The sequence below is a fragment of the Rhinolophus sinicus genome, chromosome 5, assembly GCF_057876585.1.
Source record: "Rhinolophus sinicus isolate RSI-liver-muscle chromosome 5, RSI-T2T, whole genome shotgun sequence".
In the NCBI taxonomy this organism is placed as follows: Eukaryota; Metazoa; Chordata; class Mammalia; order Chiroptera; family Rhinolophidae; genus Rhinolophus; species Rhinolophus sinicus.
The window spans coordinates 13,880,202-13,899,070 of NC_142505.1; the positions used below are offsets into that span (position 1 = coordinate 13,880,202).

At 50.3% G+C, this 18,869-nt stretch overlaps 1 protein-coding gene across 7 annotated transcripts in view; it reads right to left on the reverse strand.

Moving 5' to 3' along the window:
* The window catches only part of DLEC1 (DLEC1 cilia and flagella associated protein), a 57,329-nt gene that overhangs the window by 13,151 nt on the left and 25,309 nt on the right, over positions 1–18,869 (reverse strand). For 6 of the 7 annotated variants that reach the window (XM_019727618.3, XM_088798266.1, XM_019727616.3 and 3 more), the window contains exons 8-21: positions 18,188–18,361; positions 17,369–17,505; positions 16,113–16,205; positions 13,430–13,520; positions 12,616–12,778; positions 11,297–11,489; positions 10,522–10,580; positions 9,717–9,885; positions 9,187–9,280; positions 8,866–8,996; positions 8,602–8,760; positions 5,769–5,908; positions 1,064–1,217; positions 303–413 (exon numbers count right to left, since the gene is read on the reverse strand). In XM_019727618.3, the coding sequence (XP_019583177.3) occupies positions 303–413; positions 1,064–1,217; positions 5,769–5,908; positions 8,602–8,760; positions 8,866–8,996; positions 9,187–9,280; positions 9,717–9,885; positions 10,522–10,580; positions 11,297–11,489; positions 12,616–12,778; positions 13,430–13,520; positions 16,113–16,205; positions 17,369–17,505; positions 18,188–18,361 (1,868 nt within the window). The remainder of the gene's footprint in view (positions 1–302; positions 414–1,063; positions 1,218–5,768; positions 5,909–8,601; positions 8,761–8,865; positions 8,997–9,186; positions 9,281–9,716; positions 9,886–10,521; positions 10,581–11,296; positions 11,490–12,615; positions 12,779–13,429; positions 13,521–16,112; positions 16,206–17,368; positions 17,506–18,187; positions 18,362–18,869) is intronic. The other variant, XM_088798267.1, reaches the window with a different exon arrangement.

Below are 18,869 nucleotides of genomic sequence, written 5' to 3' on the forward strand. Positions count from 1 at the left end.
CTCTGGGCAAACTGGAAAGATGGGCCCACCTGTGGCCACAGAAAATGGCCTGCAGAGGGCTAAAGTTGGTGCCCAAGGCTAGATGTGGCCAATGGGTTTCAGGGCACGTCCATTTCAGGCCTGCTCCAGGCTTCCTGGCCTTGTGTCCCTGAAGAAAGGGACCCCATAGCCAAATGCAAGAAACCTCTTCCCCTGTCACAAAGACCAGGAGTGGGTCTGAGGCGGACCTCCCTGGCTGCACAGGTGTAGACAGTAGCAGGGCACCTTCCCAGTCCCTCAGACCCCCTCACACCTCTCCTCACCTGGGTATGAGTAGTCAACTCCAGACTGAGCTGGAACTCCTCATGGGGGCCCAGTGTGCCACATCTCGGGGAGACTTTTGCTGTACAGGAGCTTGCTTGGTGCCCCAGGAGCTGGAGGACACATGGATGGGCCTATTGTCATGTGCTGGGTTCCCAGGATGGGCCTGGGGTCCAGGCAGAGTGCTCAGCCTGCTGCATGCTCTGCTGGAGGCTGGTGGACCGGGGGCCTGGGGCAGGACCAGCAGGGCCAGGTGCTAGGGGTGGGGATAAACCACAGGTCGCTTCTCCTGTCCTCCCTGACCCCACGTGGACCTCACACCTGTCAAAGATGGCCCGGACTAAACAAGCTGCCCTGGGAGGCCAGGGTGACAGGCAACAGAAGGCAGCTGCCTCTGCTGCCCAGGAATGTCGTCCCATCTCCCACGGCATGCAGAGCAGGCTCCAGGCGGCCCCAGGGCCAGTGCCCCAGCTGGGCTCCCAGTCATGGGCTCACTGGCTGGGAGGTCTAGCTGTGTGCACCACAGACTCCTTCTCAGGACGGGAACTGAGATTCTCCAAAAACAGGGCAAGAAAAAGCCAGACCAAATGTGCTGCTCCTTTGAGGAGCCCAGCTTTTCTGGGCACTGTGGGTCAAAGGACAGGGAGGGGGAGGGAGGCTGAGTATCTGTTCTGGGGGGCACCTTCGGGGCAATATCCCCCCCCACATGGGGCTCTGGTGCTGAGGGCTGCAGACCTGGCACCGACAGTGCCGGCTCACTCACCTTGCCCCAGTTGAACTGGGTGGGCAGGAGTGTGCCATTGATGAGCGTGAGGGTTGCCTTCGTGGGCACGCCCAGGTAGAGGTTGCTGAGCTCCACCTGGCTGCTCTGTAGGTACACGTGGGGCTCCTGTACCTCGGCATACACTGGGAGGTAGCTGGGACACAAGGAAACAAAAGATAAAAGGCAAGCTGATCATAAAAGAAGAAATAAAACTGTCCCTATTTGCAGATGACATGACGGTCTATGTAGAAAATCCCAAGGAATCTTTTTCAAAAACTCCTAGAACTAATGAGTCAGCAAAGTTGTAAGGTACAAAATCAACATACAAAAACGAATCACACTTTTATATGTTAACGATGAACATGTGGAAACAAATTTAAAATAAAATACCATTTATAATTGCTCAAAAAATGGAAAGACTTAGGTATAAATCTAATAAATCACGTACAGGATTTGTGTGCTGAAAACTACAAAACATTGATGAAAGAAGACTTAATAAATGGAGGAACATGCCGTGTTCATGGATTAGAAGAGTCAACATGGTAAAGATGTCAATTCTCCCCAAACTGATCTATAGGTTTAACACAACTCTTGTCAAACTCCCAGCAAAGATTTGGTTAGATATAGACAAGCTGATTATAAAATTTATATGGAAAGACAAAGGGCAAAATGACAATTTTTAAAAAGAAGAATAAAGTAGGAAGTCACTCTACTGGATGTTAAGACTTACTATATACAGTAAATACTGTGCTGTTGGTGGAGGGATATGCACACAGATCAACAGAATGATACAGAAAACCTAGAAACAGACCCGCACAAATATGCCTGGGGTTTTCTCGTGTGTGTATGAAGAATGGAGATACTATGTATTTTGCTTTTAACTTTTCATGTTGAGATAATTGCGGATTCATATGCAGCCATAACAAAAACTAGAGCGGGATACTGTACACCCTTCACCGATTTCCCCAACGGCAACACCTTACATAACCACAGTACAATATCACAACCAGGAGATCCACACTGATCCAACCCAGCAATCTAATCCAGACCTCACTAGGTTTACACGCACTCATTTGTTGGTGTATATTTGCTTCTATGCCATTTTATGTCATGTGTAGATACATATGACACCACCAGTCAGGACACAGAATAGTCCATGACAAGGATGCCTTGTGTGACGTTTTGATAGCCACAGCCAAGTAACTGCTCCCTAACTGCTGGCAACCATTAATCTGTTCTCCAGCTCCATAATTTTAAAAATAGTATATAAATGGAATCATGCAGTATATCATCTTTTGATACTTGCTTTTTTCACCAGCATAATTCCCTTGAGGTCCATCCAAGTTGTGGAATGTATTAATAGTTTGTTCTTTTTTATTGCTGAGTAGTAGTCCATGGTGTGGATGTACCACCATTGATTAACTATTCTCCTATTTAAGAACATCTGGATGGTCCCAACTGATTTCTGACAAAGGTGCAAAAACAATTCCATGGGGGAAAGGATAGTCTTTGAATAAATGATGCTGGAGGAATTAGATATCCACAAGCAAAAATTAAATAAAATGGAACTCTACTTAAACCTTAGAAGTTATACAAAAATTAACTCAAAATGTATCACAAACTTAAATGTAAAACTATAAAACTTTTGGGGCAGCCGGATGACTCAGTTGGTCAGAGAGCGAGTTCTCAACAAAAAGGTTGCCGGTTCAATTCTCGCTTGGGACGGTGGGCTGCACCCCCTGCAACTAAGAAAATGGTGACTGGACTTGGAGTTGAGCTGTGCCCTCTACAACCAGATTGAAGAACAACGGCTTGGAGCTGATGGACCCTGGAGAAACACACTGTTCCTCAATATTCCTCAATAAAAAATTAAAAAAAAACACACACCAAAAAACCATAGAACTTTTAAAAAACAATAGGAGAAAATCCTTAAGACCCAAAAGGAAAATTCATAAAAGGAAAATTTGATACACTGGACCTCATCAAAATTAAAATTTTTTGCTCTGTGAAAGGTCCTTTTTCTTTCCAAAGACAAAATTACAGACTGAAGAAAAATTTGTAAACCACATATCGGACAAAAGACTTGTACCTAGACTATGAAAAGAACACTTAAAACGCAACAATAAAATAAAACAATCCAATTAGAACATGATGTAAACATTTTACCCAAGAGGATATGCAGATGGCAAGTAAGCACATGAAATATACTCAAAGTCACTAGCCATTAGGAGTGCTCGCCACACCTACACCCAGTTGTGGCAGAGGAAACTTGCACCACCAGGTTCTTAGGCAAATCAACCTCCTCTTCCATCCAGAAACAGGAATGGGCAGCCAAAGATTACTGGATGCAGAAGAAAAACCAAAAAGGGAAGGAGAAGGGCTCTACACCAAAAGCTGAGGAAACAAAAATTAGTTTCCTTGGGGAAATTTGAGAGGCTGTTGCACCCGCAAGACAGTAACAGATTACTGTTATATAAGAAAGGAACGGTCCAAGAACAAAAAAGCTTGAAATTGAAAAACATGATTGCCAAAAGAAGGGCATCTACCAAAGACCAAATTAGCGACCTGCAAGTCCAAGGCCATCTACCTGAACAAGAAGTAAAAACACTGAAAGATAGAAAAAGTGAGGAAAATGGTTAAATGCATGCAGTATAGATCCAGCATAATTTCCCACCGGTTTTTCTGGAGACAAACCCACCAGGCCCTGTCACAGGGTGGGCACATGACCCGAAGAGAACCAATCAGTTTACCTCTGGAGAAAGCCAGTTTCATTTTTCACTGAGGTTGTTAAACTGCGAGCCTTCGAGCCTGGAGCTCTAAGTGCTCTCCCTAAGTATAAAATGGCAGGGTTTTTGGGGGAGGATAATTCAAGAGTATCCATAAAGATTTAAAACGAGCATTTAAAGAAGCATTTTTCTCACTCTGTTGAGATCTTGCTTTCAGGCATATCTTCTGTTTGGCTCAAATAACTTTTTATAAAAATTATCCAAAAAATGAGCATTTAGATGTTTTTATAATGAAATACAAAATATATGCAGAAATGACCAAAAACACCTATACAGTGTAAATATATAACACAGTTTAAAGAGTAATTTAAAAAAACACCGGTGTCCCATTATCACTCAGCTTAAGAAACAAAATATTACCACTAGCCAGCTTAAGAAAACGAATATTATGCTTTAAAATAATTTGGGAAGGGGTAGTAAGAACTGAATAAGGATATGGATTAAACAATATTTGTAGTGATTTGATAATTATTGAAGGTAGGTAGGTAATGGGTACATGGGGGCTCATTATACTATTCTATTCTTACATATTGTGGACAAAAAAGGGCCACATATGAAAGCTGACAAGCTCAGGGGAGGCCAGCATGGCAGGGCTTACGAACTCAGACCGAAAGTAACCACATAGGATCGTCTGAACATAAACATTCATAACTAAAAGTGGGTCATGGCCGGTCATCACATCCTAGGCCTGTGGCTTCCTTGACAAAGGTCAGTCTTTACCTTAAGCGAGTCTGTCTTTTTGCGTCTAAGTTAACATTATCTTGGAATGTCAGGGTACATTCCTTTTTCCTCAAACCCCGAAGGGCACACCCACCTCACCAGGCCACAGAACCCCTCACTGTTATCTTGTTCCTCCCATATCATCTCTATGTACTATAAATGTTAATTATTAACTGTCCTTTACCCAACAATGTAAAAGAAGTACACGTAAGCGTCTCTCTGTTTTACTTTTTATCCAATCCCAGAGATTTCCCCGCTTTGCTTTCATCTACCACCAATGGATTTCATGTAAACCCCCCTTAGATCTCCCCCTTTGATTCTAACATATAAAATAAGCTGCAAAACTACCATTCTCAAGAGCATTTTCTCAATCCATTGAGATTTTGCTTCTGGGCAATTGTCCTCAGTTTGGCTCAAATAAACTCATAAAAATTCTCTAGAGGTTTGGACGTTTCTTATGTAGACAGTATGCAAGAAATTTTCTGGAAGGCAGGTGGGAAGGAGGGAAGGAGGGAAGGAAGGAAGGAAGGAAGGAAGGAAGGAAGGAAGGAAGGAAGGAAGGAAGGAAGGAAGGAAGGAAGGAAGGAAGGAAGGGAAAGGAAGGAAGAAAAGGAGGAAGGGAGGAAGGGAGGGAGGGAGGGAGGGAGGGAGAGAGGGAGGGAGGGAGGAAAGAATCATTACCAATAACCTTTGAGATCTCCAATGTGTTCCTCTCAGAACACAATGGTATTCACGCATTTAAATATACCACAACTATTCTGTGTCTGTTCTCTTGTTGAACACGGATTGTTTCCAGTTTTCACTATTATGCACCGCCTGGCTATGAGAATTCCCATATGAGCACACGGCTCCCACTGCACATGTAGAAGGAGTAACTCTAGAAAGGCTCATGCGGGGCCACCGGTTATGTGCATAATTTACCTTATTAGGTAACAATAAAGTGCTGCTGAAAGTGGTTGTACTAGTTTACATTCCTTTACCATGTACACACTGGAAGGATATACCCTGTAATATTACAGGTAACTAATGAGTTTTCTCCAGATAATAGAATAATTTTCTTCAGTAATTTCCAAATTTTATAAAATAAACATGTATTGCCTTGAAACTCTGAAATGTCTCTAGTTAATTACACGTCATACAAGAAAACATACTGTGAATGTGCAGAAAGTGTGCTGTGACAGTTCTGTCATCCCCCTCACCTCCAGGCCCCGTTCACCACCTCCAGCACCAGCAGGGTCTGCAGACGCTGGCACTGCAGGGCCTCCAAGGTGATGTTCACTCGGCACTCTCCCAGAGGTTGAACCTGGCCGCTGGAAGGCTCAATAGTGAAAGGAGACACCTGAATGGGAGGTCAATCCAGAAGCATAAGGAGGACACTTGGAACTGCAGAACTGGGGGCTGGCCATGCCCAACTGGAGTCACCCGTAAGCTGCCCCCAGCTCTTCAAAGAGCCATCTAGAACACGGAAGGAGGCAAGCAGGTCAGGGAGCACAGCTGAGCAAGAGTCTCAGGATTAAGAGGACAAAAACTGAGTCTCCAATTGACGGAAGAGGTCCCAGTGCACTGGCCGAGATCTGAGAGGTACAGGCAGAGAGGTGCCACACTGGTGGTGTGGGGACCATGCTGGGGGGAGGTGTGGCAGCTCTCTGAGAGGTCTGCCCAGCCCCACTGAGCAGGACCTTGATGGCTTTAAGTAAGGAAAGCCACCGCGTCGCCAAATTGGGGGAGGGGTGAAGCTTCCATGAGCCACAGATTTCTCCTCCCCCCACCCTCAACAGGCTTGTAGTCATTCACCTGGCAGGTATATCTCCTTCCCCGTACTACGCACACAGACAACGACAGAGGGGGAGGGAAAAGGTTTAAGAAGCGTGGACCTGGACAGGGCTCTCTACCCCTCTTCCTGCCCTCAACTGAGATAAAAAAGCACTGGTCTGAGTGGCCCCAGATGGGCCACACTGGCTCGTGGGGCGTCACTGGACATTGAAAGAGCACACCCAGGAGGGACATTATTCCTCTTTGGTCTCTTCCTTCCACGACACCAAGGCAATGAGTACAAGGCACCTGCCTGGAGGGTGGCCTGGCCACCCTACATGGGCCTGGCCTGCCTTTTTCCACCCCCACCTCCCCCCATGCTGTGCTGACCTGCGCCCTGAGCTCACTTGCTTTTGAAGTTTCACCTCCCTGGCACTGGTGGAATGGAAGGGCTGGCTGTCACTAGAGAGGCTGCTTAGGCCTCTCAGAAAAAGTGGCTTGTGTGCTCTAGGCGGAGTTTGGGGACCAAGCTCCTCCATAAGGAAAGAGCCCCTTTGTTTTCTTTGGTCTGTGTTCCTCATGTGCGTCTCTCTTGGAACTCTGGGGGTGTGGCTGTACTCTGGGGCTGGGTTTCTGGGTCACCTGACCTGAGCACGTCTAACAAAACCCAAATCTCAACGTTATGTTTGGGAGCTCAAAAGAATAGAGAACTGTAGAGACAGTGTCCCTACCAGCCTTGATTATGACATAAATCTTAATATTCCATAAAAATGTCAATGATTTCAATGATAAATTGTAATTCTTCTCAGTGGAAGAAAAACACAAACTGGGAATCAGAGAACTTGGATCTCCTGATTCTACCGCCCATTAGTATGTAACCCTGGGGAAGCCCCTCTCTCTCCTCTATGAAATGAGGTTGGCTGAGGTTCGTAAGTTTCCAGCTGTGCTCTGGAAAATCCCAGGGATTCCGCAGAGGTGCCTAGGGCAGGGAAGTGGGATGTGGGGAGAGGCAGGATAGTGCAGTGGGTTCCTCAAAAGGGGGTCTCTGGGTGGCCAGAGCAGTCATACTTTATTCTAGATATTGGTCTTCTCGCTAAGGTTTCATTTGAGGAAAGGGTTCCTTCCTAGTTATACTGATACCACACTGCCCCCAGTCATAGCCCTCTGCGGTTGGTACCGTGATCCAAGGATGGAGACCAGTGAGCCCTGGGAGGGAAAGGGCTAACTCCAGGCCTGTGTAACAGAACACCTGGCAATGGTTCTTGGCAATGGTGTTGGCCATTCAGTGCAAACTGCTATAACTTCTTAGTTTCAGAGTGTTCTGCTAGGGAAGTGAGGCCATCAGGTGAAGGAGAATGGCTTTTGAGTGGAAAAGAAAAGTCAGGAAAGGAGAAAGGGAATGTATGTTACCAGATACAATGCATGTGTGGCTGCAACTGTCTTTCCTTGTCTTCTGAATGTGGAAGGGAAAGTGTGCAGCGTTCTGACTTGGAGGGCAAGTGGGCAAGCAGGCTGGGGTCTCGGTAGGGAGCAGTCAGAGGGAGGTGCTTTCACCAAACAGACCTGGCCAGAGGCTCACATGTGCAGTGACGACTGAAGGCAGCTCATAGGGATCTAAGGCCACCAAGTGTGAAGAGTGGGGGTGGCGAGCCGGTGATTTATAACAAGGAAGGAGCAACTGATGCTTTTGCGCCTTTGTCTTCTTCTGGATTAAACACATATTCAAATGTGATGCCATGATTTAAATGTGATGATAATATTCTGCCACTTTTAGTCTTTTATATTTTTGTGGTAAACAGAAAAGTGCTGTTTGAGTGGAAATGAAACGGGTTTCCTTTTTGGAGCCTTTGGGTTTGGGCTGCAAACCCAGGCACACGCACCCCCTGGTGGCAGGTACTCAAACTGCAGGCACCATCCCTGGGAAGTTCCCAACCTTTGGGAAGAGCCAGCCCACACAGTCCTTCCCCCGTAGGCCTTGAAAGCTTCCCGCCCAGCTCAGCTACCTATTTTCTTCCTGACTCAGGCTGCTTTGACAGAGGGAGAAACCCATGTTCTGCTTCTGCGTCAGATGCACAGAAAGGAACAGGAACATCCAGTTTGGGGTTAAGTAGAAAGGACCCCGACTGCCTCAGAGATGGGGAGAGTTGGGGATACTGCCAAGCCAAAGTCACCGAGCAGGCTTTTCCTCTCCCAGCCTCAACCCTCTCAAAGCCCCAGCACAAGACCCATGACACAGGGAAATCGCCTTCTGGGGAGGGGAGCCAGCAGGGCCTGACTTACACCCTCAGGCCTTTCTTTGAGGCAGATCGGACTCTCCTTCATGGACCACACGGCTGGGAGCGGGCTGGTGTTCTGGATCTCGATGGAGTTGCTGGCTTTCTGCCCCAGGCGCAGCAAACCAAACTGAAGGGCTGAGATGTTGATGACGAGGGCAGGCCCCTGAGACACCGGAGGGGCCTGTCACTGGGCCACCTGGGAGTGGGCTCTGTGCCCTACCCCGGTCACCTGCCTGGCCCACCGAGCCGCCCAGCCTCCCAGCAGCACCTTGAAGGCCGCCTCGATGTGCAACACCACTGGCGAGGGCGAGTCTCTGATTTCACACAGCAGGTTCTGGCTTGTTGGGCCGGGGACACCCCCAGTAAACTTCAACTCAAAATCCTCGACCTCGTTGGACTCTGGGAGAGAGGGGGAAAGTGAGAGGTGGAGAAAGGAAGCAGGGGAGGTTCCTTCTGCAGCTGGGCCTGGATGCCTGGCCTTTGCTGACTTCATGTCCACATGGGCCAGGCTGCAGCTGGCCCGGACACCATGTCTCCTTCCCCAGCCAGCCCCAGGCCAGTCACGACCCTGCCAGAGTCCCCACAATACCTATGGTTCCTGTGCAGGGTTCCACTTCAACGATGTGACAGTCGCTGATCTTCCCCCACGTGTATCTGATGGCTGACTTGCTATAGTTCCACATCTGAAAGACACCCCAATCCAGGCTCCTCAGGGCTGTCCTTGCACATCAAATCTGTACCTGCTGAAGGACTCTGGGATTGTGGGCTCACAAAAGGTCCTCTTCACACCCTCCCAGCTAATTTCTAATCATCCAACAGCACTAACACCACACTGCAGGGTTTGCGGGCGCCACATTCTGCCAACGACGCATGAACACAGGAAGGGGTTCCTCAGCTCTGTCATTCGGAGGATGCTGGGGAGCTGATAAAACAACAGACATGCCCAGCCCAGCAACTGTGCAAACCAAGTTGATTCAGGGGCTCTAGGAACAGACTCATCCTCTAAGAGGTGGCTGTCACCATCAGCCCCTCCAGCCACATGCTCCTTCTAACTGTGCCCAAGTTCAGTACCAAGTATCTCAGTCAGCTAGCCTAGGCTGGGGGGAGATAATGACCTACCTTAAAAGTTTTCTTCACATTTATGCCAATGTAGTTCTCCCCGGGGATGATGAGGGCATATGGTTCTAGGAGCACCTGGAAAGGTTCCACTGAGCCTTTCACCTCAATTTCCAGGACGATCACATCATCCACAGAGTACGACGGCTCCTTCAGGTTTCCCAGTTCTGAGCTGAATACAAACCCACCATGAGCTAGGAGCCAACACAACCCAGGAGCACGGCCGTGCATGCCCCTCGCTTCTTTTTCTACAGAAAGAAAATGCTCCCCTTTCCGCAGTTACCAAACCCCTTAAAATCAGAGGCATCAGCCAATGTCCTGAGACAGTGATGAATGCCTGTGGCTCTGACAGCAACTCTACCTATGGCCTGAGATGGGGCAGTGCCCTGCTGCCTCCAGGGAGTAGGTTGCAGCAGCCAGCCTGGGATTTCTACATGAGGCTGACTGGAGACCCACCCTGACAGCTGCTTTAGGGAAGAGCTGGTAGCGATGCCCACCATGGGGCAAAACCTTCCCTCATTAGTCACTACCACCCAGGGGCCACCAACCTAGCTGCTGGTGGTAACAGTGAGCCTGGGGCACAGCTCCAAGGTTCCAGGGTGGCCTGCAGGTCTCACAGTGAGTCCAGTGGGCTCTGCTTCCTGCACACTGAGACCGTACCAGGCCTAGATGCCAGGGCAAGGCACATGTGGTCCCTCGTGTCAATGCCTGCTGGGGGTCAGGCGGCTCCTTTACTCCTTCCCTGTGCCTTCCCAGCGGACCTGGGCCCCACTGCCCAGCTCTCACCCAGGGCCCAGTCCCTGCTCACCTCACAGGCTCTGGGACTTCCTCTAGCACCATCTGGAGCACACTGTGAAAATCCCTCAGCTGCAAGACAAAGACAGGACCTACAGACAAACTGCACTGCAACCACCAGAAAGGCCTTCAGAAAACACTGCTGCTTCCATGCTCTCTCTCCACCATGCTGGGGAAAGAGGGGTGGCTGCCAGGACGTGTGGGCCTGGGGGACAGGAAGGAAAGCCTCTCTGGGACACAACATTGCCCCTTGGCAGTGCCCTCAGTGTGTCGGGGGCACCCTCCCACCCTCCCAGGACAGACAGCAATGTGGCTGGAGGCTGGGTTGAGAGGCAGACCTGCTCCTCTTACCAACAAGGGTCCCTGAGCACCCCCTTCACACCCAGCTCTCATTCTCCTCTCACCTGTCACACACAAGCTGAGAGGGGAGCTGTGTTAACCTTGCCCTAGGAACATGCGCCTCACCCTCTCTAGGTGCTGCTGGGGGCCGGGCAGGGATGGGAATGTCCTTGACGCAGTAGAAATACAGACGCCCCCAGAGCTGAGGAATCGAGCCCAGGGTACGGCTGCGCCTGAGGTGTGTGCAGGATCAGGACCAGACACAATGAGGATCTTCGTCCTAACGCCAGCACATCCTCCAGCCCCCCTCAGCTAAGTGCTGGCTTCGGCAGGCTGCTGGGGACCTGGTGGGGCCCAGCTGTGGCTTCAATGTCACTAAAGAAGCTAGACAGAGGGTGGAAATCTCATGTCCCAATCATGCATGACTGCCAAGATGGCGCCATTTTAACCTCGTGAGGAGAGAAGCTCAGGATGAAGTCGTGGTCCGTGTGAGGGTTGAGCATCCCCCTCTCAGGCGTGATGGAGAAGGCCGTCTCCCTGTCGGGGTGGTACTGGATGCTGTCCATGCAATAGCTTTCTCCGGGCATTAGGGACTGCAGGTTGGGTTTCATGATCTGCCAGTGGAAGGCCAGCTCCACGTGCCTGTGAGGGCAACACTGACAGTGGGCAGCCGATCCAAGGCCACGTCTTAATTCCATCAGGACCAGGCCCTCTCACCCGCTGCCTGCCTGGCCCTGTTCTGGAAGCAAGCAGGAAAGGACCGAGGACCAGGAAGTGGCCAGGTCAGCCCTCAGGCCCTTCCCATGGAGGAGTCTAGGTAAGAGGCATGACGTAGGCCAGAAGGTCTAAGCTGGAGACCACCTCAGACAGCCCCTCCACCTACCCTCGCAGCAGCTGGAGGTTGGAGCCACAATGACTCAGGGGAAACGTCAAACACAGGGAGTCATGCTCCAATCATTACACTGCAGGGTTCTAGGCATCCCCACAGATCTCAGAACGTGTTCTGCAGTGTCTCCTACCACACTTCCACCTGTCCGGCTGTCACCTCCCGGGACAGTTGTGGCCAGAAAGATATGTGCCCAGTGGCTGCCAACAGGAGCAGTGACAACTCCACGGTAGTAGGAGGGGCGGGACTCCAGGTGTGCCGCTGATGGCAGCTGTCAGTGGGAGGGGACGGCAGCTGAGTGCTGCTCATCATGCTGGTGACAAGCCCGTGTAAGCCCTGGCAGCCTGGCTGGGAGGCTCCACGAGGTGTGTCCTGGTGTAATGGCGGTGCTCTGAGGATGGTCAGGAAATAAAGGGCAGGGAGAACTGAATCCACAGGCCGGGCTGTCTGACCTTTGGATGCGGATGGCTTCGGGCAGGGCAGGAACTCGCTGGGAACACTGTTCCTGGCTAAGGCTGGGCTAGCATGCTCTAGAACAGCGCCGTCCCATATAACTTGCTGCAGTGATGGAAATCGTAAATATCTGTGCTGTCCAATATGATGGCCACTAGCTACATGTGTGGCTTCTGAGTACTTAAAATGTGGCTGGTGCCACTGAGGAAGTGAGTTTTTAATTTTATTTAATTTTTATTGATTTCAGTTGAAATAGCCACATGTGGCTATTGGCTACCAACATGAACAGTGCAAATCTGGATCCTTCCATTCTGTACCCAGACTCCTCCCTGGCCCTTGGAAGAAACCTGCTGCTTCACTGGGAACTTAGGGCCAGGTGAGGAAGGAGAAGGGGTATGTGTTGGGGGCTACTGCACAGGGGTCACTCACGTAGCATTTCTAATAATCAGCTGTCTCCTAGCTGTGGACTGAAGGTTTTCAGGCTCAAAGCGTATGAAGTGCTGGGCTGTTAAATCTGTGAGCTCTCCAGGCTCTGGCTGACTTTTTTCACCAGAAACGTAGATCAGCTCCAAAGCAACCAGCTGCCCGATTCCTAACAAAATAGGGGAGTGAAGTGTCACTAGGGCTGAAATCAGGATCTGTAGCCGAAGGCTGTCACAGGACCCATGCCACCATCCACATGCAATTGGCCTTGACCATGACCCAGGGAAATGCACAGGAGAAGAGGGTCCACTGACACAGAGATTCACGTCCCCACAGCTTCAGACCAAAAAGAGGTGATTTTGATAACCTAGCACATAGCAGCCAGTCAATTAATACCTGCTGAATGAAATTGGATAAAAGAAAGGGAGGGAGGGAGGGAGGCGGCAGGCACATCTTAGGGAAATTCAGCAGGACACTCCTTCTAACCCTACAGAAACCTAGGGGTGCCTCTGGTTGTTTATGTGTGAGTCACTGGCAGTTCCCCAAAGAAGATCAAGGTGAGTTTCAAAGTGAAGCAATGAAAGATGTCACCCCAGGTTTCCATCTATCTCTCCTTAGAAGGCTCCTTGGGACTGTCCTAAAGGCCACACTGGCTTGGGTCTCCAAGGTCTGACCAGAGCAAGAGGCCCCACACTAGATCCTGGTGCACGGAGGCTGCAGCATCCCTCCCGTGTGCCCCGTGACACAGAGTGGGCACAGCTGTGCCACTGCCAATGCCAGTGCAGCAGCTTCTGGAGCCCGGGGACCCACTCCCGCCCACCTGAAGTCACCAGCTCCTTTATCTGGCAGTTGTCACACACGATGACGAAGGTCTGCTCTGCCTGCCCGAGGCTTGTTGGGAGGAACAAGACCTGGGGGAGAGAAGGTTGCCCTGATATCTCCCACGAAGAGGCTTCTGCCCCCACCTTCCAGCCTCTTCTTCTCAGACACCCCCACCACCCACCGCCCTCCTCTTTCTGCTCTGCTCCCTGCCACGTCCCCACCTCCTATGGAAGGTGAGGGAGTTCAGCCACACTCCACCCCAGGGCAATGCAGAGAGCATGTTGAAAGAATATAAAGAGAAAGCTCACAGAGACTGACATATAAATGACAACATGTTTAACCTCATTCATAATAGAAGAAATGTAAATGAAAACCACCTAGAAGAACAAGTTTTCACTGTTTATCCTGGCAAAGAGCACAAAGTTAGCTATCATCAACGCTATGATATGATATCTTGCTTTTCTTCAAAATAATCTGCAGGGGCAGGGTAGGGATTGGTTGGAAGGGATGGAAGGGTGTAGATGCCGTAAAATTAGCCAAGAGTCGATAAATGTTGGAGCTGGGTAATGAGTACATGGGTGATGGCTAAACTGTTCTATTTTCGTATAGGTTAAAAAATGTCCAAGATAACAGTTAAAAAAAAAAAAAGAAACGTTTGACAAGATACAGTATTGGCAAGTGTGTGAGGAAACAGACACCCTCACAGGTTGTTGTCAGAAGTATAACTGGTCCAGTCCACACGGTGGGGATCTTGGTCACACGTATCTCAATTATGAGCAGAGACCCCTGAGTCAGCAGCTCTACTTCAAGGATTGTATCCAGCAGGCAGTCTCATACTTGGACAGACCGATGTATGTATAAGTTATTCGTGGAAATAGCCAGAGATCAGAAAACAAATCTTCACGTCCACCAGCAGGGTGTGGCTGAACTAAATGATGGTTCATTCGCATGGTGGAATACTATGCAGCTATAAAAAATATGAGCATGACCTCTAGGATATCGTATTAAGTGGAAAACACATGGTACAGAACAGAGCAGAGAGTGGGCAACAACTTGTGCGAAAGAGAAATGGAAACAAAGGAAAAACACGTGCATTGGCTGTAGGTATCACCTATCTCTGGAAGGGCTCTCAGAAAGTTGGTGAGATGGTGGCCTCTGGGCAGCTGAGGGACTTGGGTAAAAGGGAACATTGCACTGTTTATCTATTTGCATCTTCTGAATTTTTAAATGTGAACTTATATCTTATTTGGAAATATGAATACATTTTAAAACAAACAAAACCCCCAAACAATCAATAAACAAAATACATAAGGGGTGCAAAAGGGCCACACCTCCCTGACTATCTCACTGTTCCCCCATAGATTCCTCCTGCTGCTGCCCTCTTCTTTTCCTTGGGGATCATAGGAGGATGGGATGAGGGGGACATTCTAGCCTGGTCAGGGGTGACCAGCTCCAATTCCTTAAAGCCACAATAAGTCTCTGAGAAGGGCTGGGCTATGCCAAGAGAACCCAACCCACCCCTCAGCAGTAGACAGGACTGATAAAGCCTTATTATGCCTGAGTTGGCCCTGTCTCAATCCCGAGGGCCAGGTTCTTATGGGGGAATCAGATCAGCACAGCCAAGAACAAGCCAGCATCACCTCAGACCTCCAGAGCAAGACCCCATCAGGCACTTGAAACTGGAAAGAAGCTGATAAAGGGAGCCCTCTGTTACACCCTAGTAAAGGAGCTACAGCAATGGTCCACAAGCTTTGCTGCATACCAGCATCGCCTGGAAAGCTTTCAAAATCCTGTGTCCAGGCCACACCCCAGACCAATGAACTCAGAAGCTCAGGGCAGGAGCCCAGACATCAGTGTGTTTGCAGGTCTCTCAGGGGATTGCAAAGTGCAGCTGAGTTTGAGAACCTATGGCCTTTGGCTCTCACTACCCACTGAGGTGGTGCAGGTCAAACCCGCTGCCCCAGAAACCAGACAGCTTTTACTCTTGAACGTCAGTACCTCCCTCAGCAGGCTCGTGAGGAAAGCCACACGTGCACATGCCAGCCCCATGTGCAGCCACATGACAGCATAGTCAGACTCAGGGGCCAGGGAGTCAAGGAGGGCAACAGGGACAGAAAGACGGCACCATTTTTCACGGCTTTTCTGAGGACCAGTGAGCAGCTGTGACGAGCCAAAGAGACGGCTGAAAGGGGCCAGCTGGGAAAAGAGAAGCCCACAGCCAGTGGGCCAGACTCTCAGAGCTTCTACAGAAGTTCAGAGTAAGGCCTAAGGGAGGTGAGCCTTGTGGCCTATATAACTGAGGATGAAACAAGAGAGAACAAAGCCACAGGCATCACCCCGGTCATCGCTGGGGGGAGGGGTGTCCAAGAGAGGCTGAAGAACCAAGGGAAGTTCCTGGAGGCAGCTTAGATGCCTGTGGAGACAACTCCCAGGCTCATGGTGTGGACAAGCGATGCTCAGGGATCATGATGGAAATGCTAGAGCTTTCTGCACTTGCTCTGTGAGAGAGGCTGTAAGACAGCCGAATGACATCTCCCCACAGAGCATGCTCCTACACTGAAACCACTAAGGCTGGGACCTGGGATGGAAGTGGAGAGTTGGGTCATGAAGCAAGTAGTTGAGGAAAGAGCCATGACCGGTCATAAGAAAGAGGAAATATATGCCAACATCTCATCACCTACCTCCATTAATATGGCCTGCCCTGGAGCCAGCTCAAACACGGAAGGCAGGATCCCAAAGGGAGGTTGCTCAACGAAGCCAATGGTTGCAACAGCCTTCAAGAAAAGCAGAAGAGACTGTAACATCCAGTGCTCAGGGTACAAACGTCTCCAAACATCCATTTTGCAATGTGCAGGATCTTACGGATCATCCAGTCCCCCGTTAATGAACAAAGTGAGGCTCATTCGTTCCAGGTAGGAGGTACGAGGAATCCCACTGACAAGTGTTTCAGACACTGCGCAGGAGGCGTGAGAGACAGCCGCACCAAGGATGTGGGCTCCCAAAGCACGGTCCTTGCCCTCCTGCAATTCCCTCTGGGGCTGGTGCCAGCTTACCTATCCGCCTCCATCCTGACCCCTGGCTGTAAGCTCCTGAGTCGTGAGGGCAGCTGCCGTCTGGTCAGCAGAGCTGCAGCCCAGGTGCCTACACAGGACACCGCTGAGCATGCCAGGGACACACACCCATGCCTACAGGACCCTGGCAGCTAACAGACATGAGTGAAATGTGTGTCTTTTGGAACACATGGTCCTCTGGACCTATCACTTGTTTTCCTGAGACACAAGCACAGAGAACCACCTCTACCGTAAGAATAACAACGGTGTGGGCATGCGAACCAGCGGCGTCAGCATTCGGCTGCTGTGGGGGCTGCTGGGTGGGCGGACAGGAGAGATGGTGCATGGGCTCCGCTTCTTGCGCCAGCCAGCAGGGCCACCATGCATCCCGGCCCAAGGCTGCACATCTTCCTCCTCTTCCAGAGATTAGAATTGCAGATTTTGATGTGAAATCTCCCTATTTGTAAATGTTGGCTCAAAAAAAAACCACGTTTTTAAGCGCTGTGCCAAATAAACATGCCCGCAGAATTCAGCCAAAGAGCTGCCAGTCTGTGACCTCTGATATATTCAAACATTTGCTATAGTAACGACTGAATGAATGAATGAATGAACGCAGTGACACTGATCCAGGCCTTGAAGGATAAGGGAAGCGATATGACTCGCCCGGGGTCATGCATGAATTAGTGGAATAACCAGAACTGCAGCGCTCGTTTCCATATACACTGAGTCTCATTGCCATTTGGGTTGTGGCAGTTGAATAGAGAGGTTCTAAAATTCTGTTTTCCGTGTGTTTCCAGCCAGAGACGTGCTCCAGCAAGTCCCTCGCAGGGGATTATTTCCTTTGTTGGAGCTGCTCTTTTTCCAGGTAGCAATTTATGATCACTCACCCTGAAACTTGGCGGCGGCCAGCTCTTTTTAGGCATAATGCAGAACCTGCCGACACTGAAGCCCACATTTTTGCACAGGAATCTGGTCACCTTCATTCCCCCAATGAGGCAGTAACCACAGTCCAACACTGGCGACACTACAGCCACAGGAAAGGAGGGGCAAGAGAAACAACATGTCACTAACGCGTAGCTCTGACTAGGTCCTACTGTCATTGTTCTCCTGAGTATCAGCCAGAGCTCAGAGCAGCTGTGGAAGGGCCCCTGAGCCCCTGCCTGGCACCCCAAGCAGTGCTACGGGACTGTATACACTCCTGGCTAGAGCAGCAGGAGTCCACACCCACTGTGGGCTCAGACCTTAGCCAGGGCCGCCTGGTATGGCCCTGGAGGGTGTGGTCAGAGTCCCAACTTCCAGCCTGTAAGAGGCTTGTAACTGCGGGAGCCCAGCCAAAGCCAGCTTTCCCGAAGAAGCCCACCCCTACAGCCAGAGGCCACATCCGCTGGGGGCTCCAAGAATTCCTTTCCCTGCCTCAGGGTGGCACAGGCCCACTCAGGGGTATCAATGAGCCAGAAAGCCTATGCCGGGGGGTTAGCTTGGCTGCTGGCCTCCTCCCCTGCTGTGGTAATTCAGAGTCAGCCTCCCCTGGGAAGCTGGACAATCGGGGCCTGACACTGTGGAAGGCTGTGCAGAAGGCCCCGCCTCAGGACCAAGAAGCCCCTGACAAGCTGTATGCTGCCACAAAGGGGCCCTGAGAGCATGCAGTTCTTATAGGCTCTTGCCAACCCTCACTGAATCCACGGGAAGGCAGAGCACACACTCACGTGTCAGCACTGGGGGCAGTCTCCGGGCCTGCAGGGGGATCAAAAGCGTGTGGGCTGACTGTGTCTCGACTAAAATAAAATCATCAAAATCCCCAAGGCAGTCCGGTAAAAACTGGACAACGTACTGGCAGGTCATTCCCGGAGCCACCATTCCACCTTTTCCTGGAAACATCCCTATATATGACAAAAGCGACAAATGAGGATGTGGGGACCAGGCAGCCAGCCCGGCTCAGGCTCCAGTGCTACGAGGGCAGCCAGAGGGCACCGGTAGATCCCACCACAGGTGGGGCTGGCTCTATGAGTAAATGCCTTCTGGCCCAAAGCCACGCTGATGGCAGAACCACATGGCATGGGAAGAAGGCAGGCTGTGAGGGCAGAGACTCAGGTAGAAACACCAGGGCCGGGGAGGGGAGTGATATGGTCCATCTGGGATAGTTAGGTGGGGCCATGACTGGCTCTATGGCTTAGAATTTATTCTGTGGGCAGCAGAGAGCCTTTTGAGATTTCTGAGCTGGGGTGACATGATAAGAGTTGTTCTTGAGAAAAACACTGTGAGGTGGGAAGCCACTATAACAGTTTAAGCAAGGAATGAGGAGGGCTTGACTGAGGACAGTGACAGCGTGAAGTGGGAGGAGATGGCAGGACCAGAACCTGGAGGGAGGTGATCCGAGAAAGGAGCTGT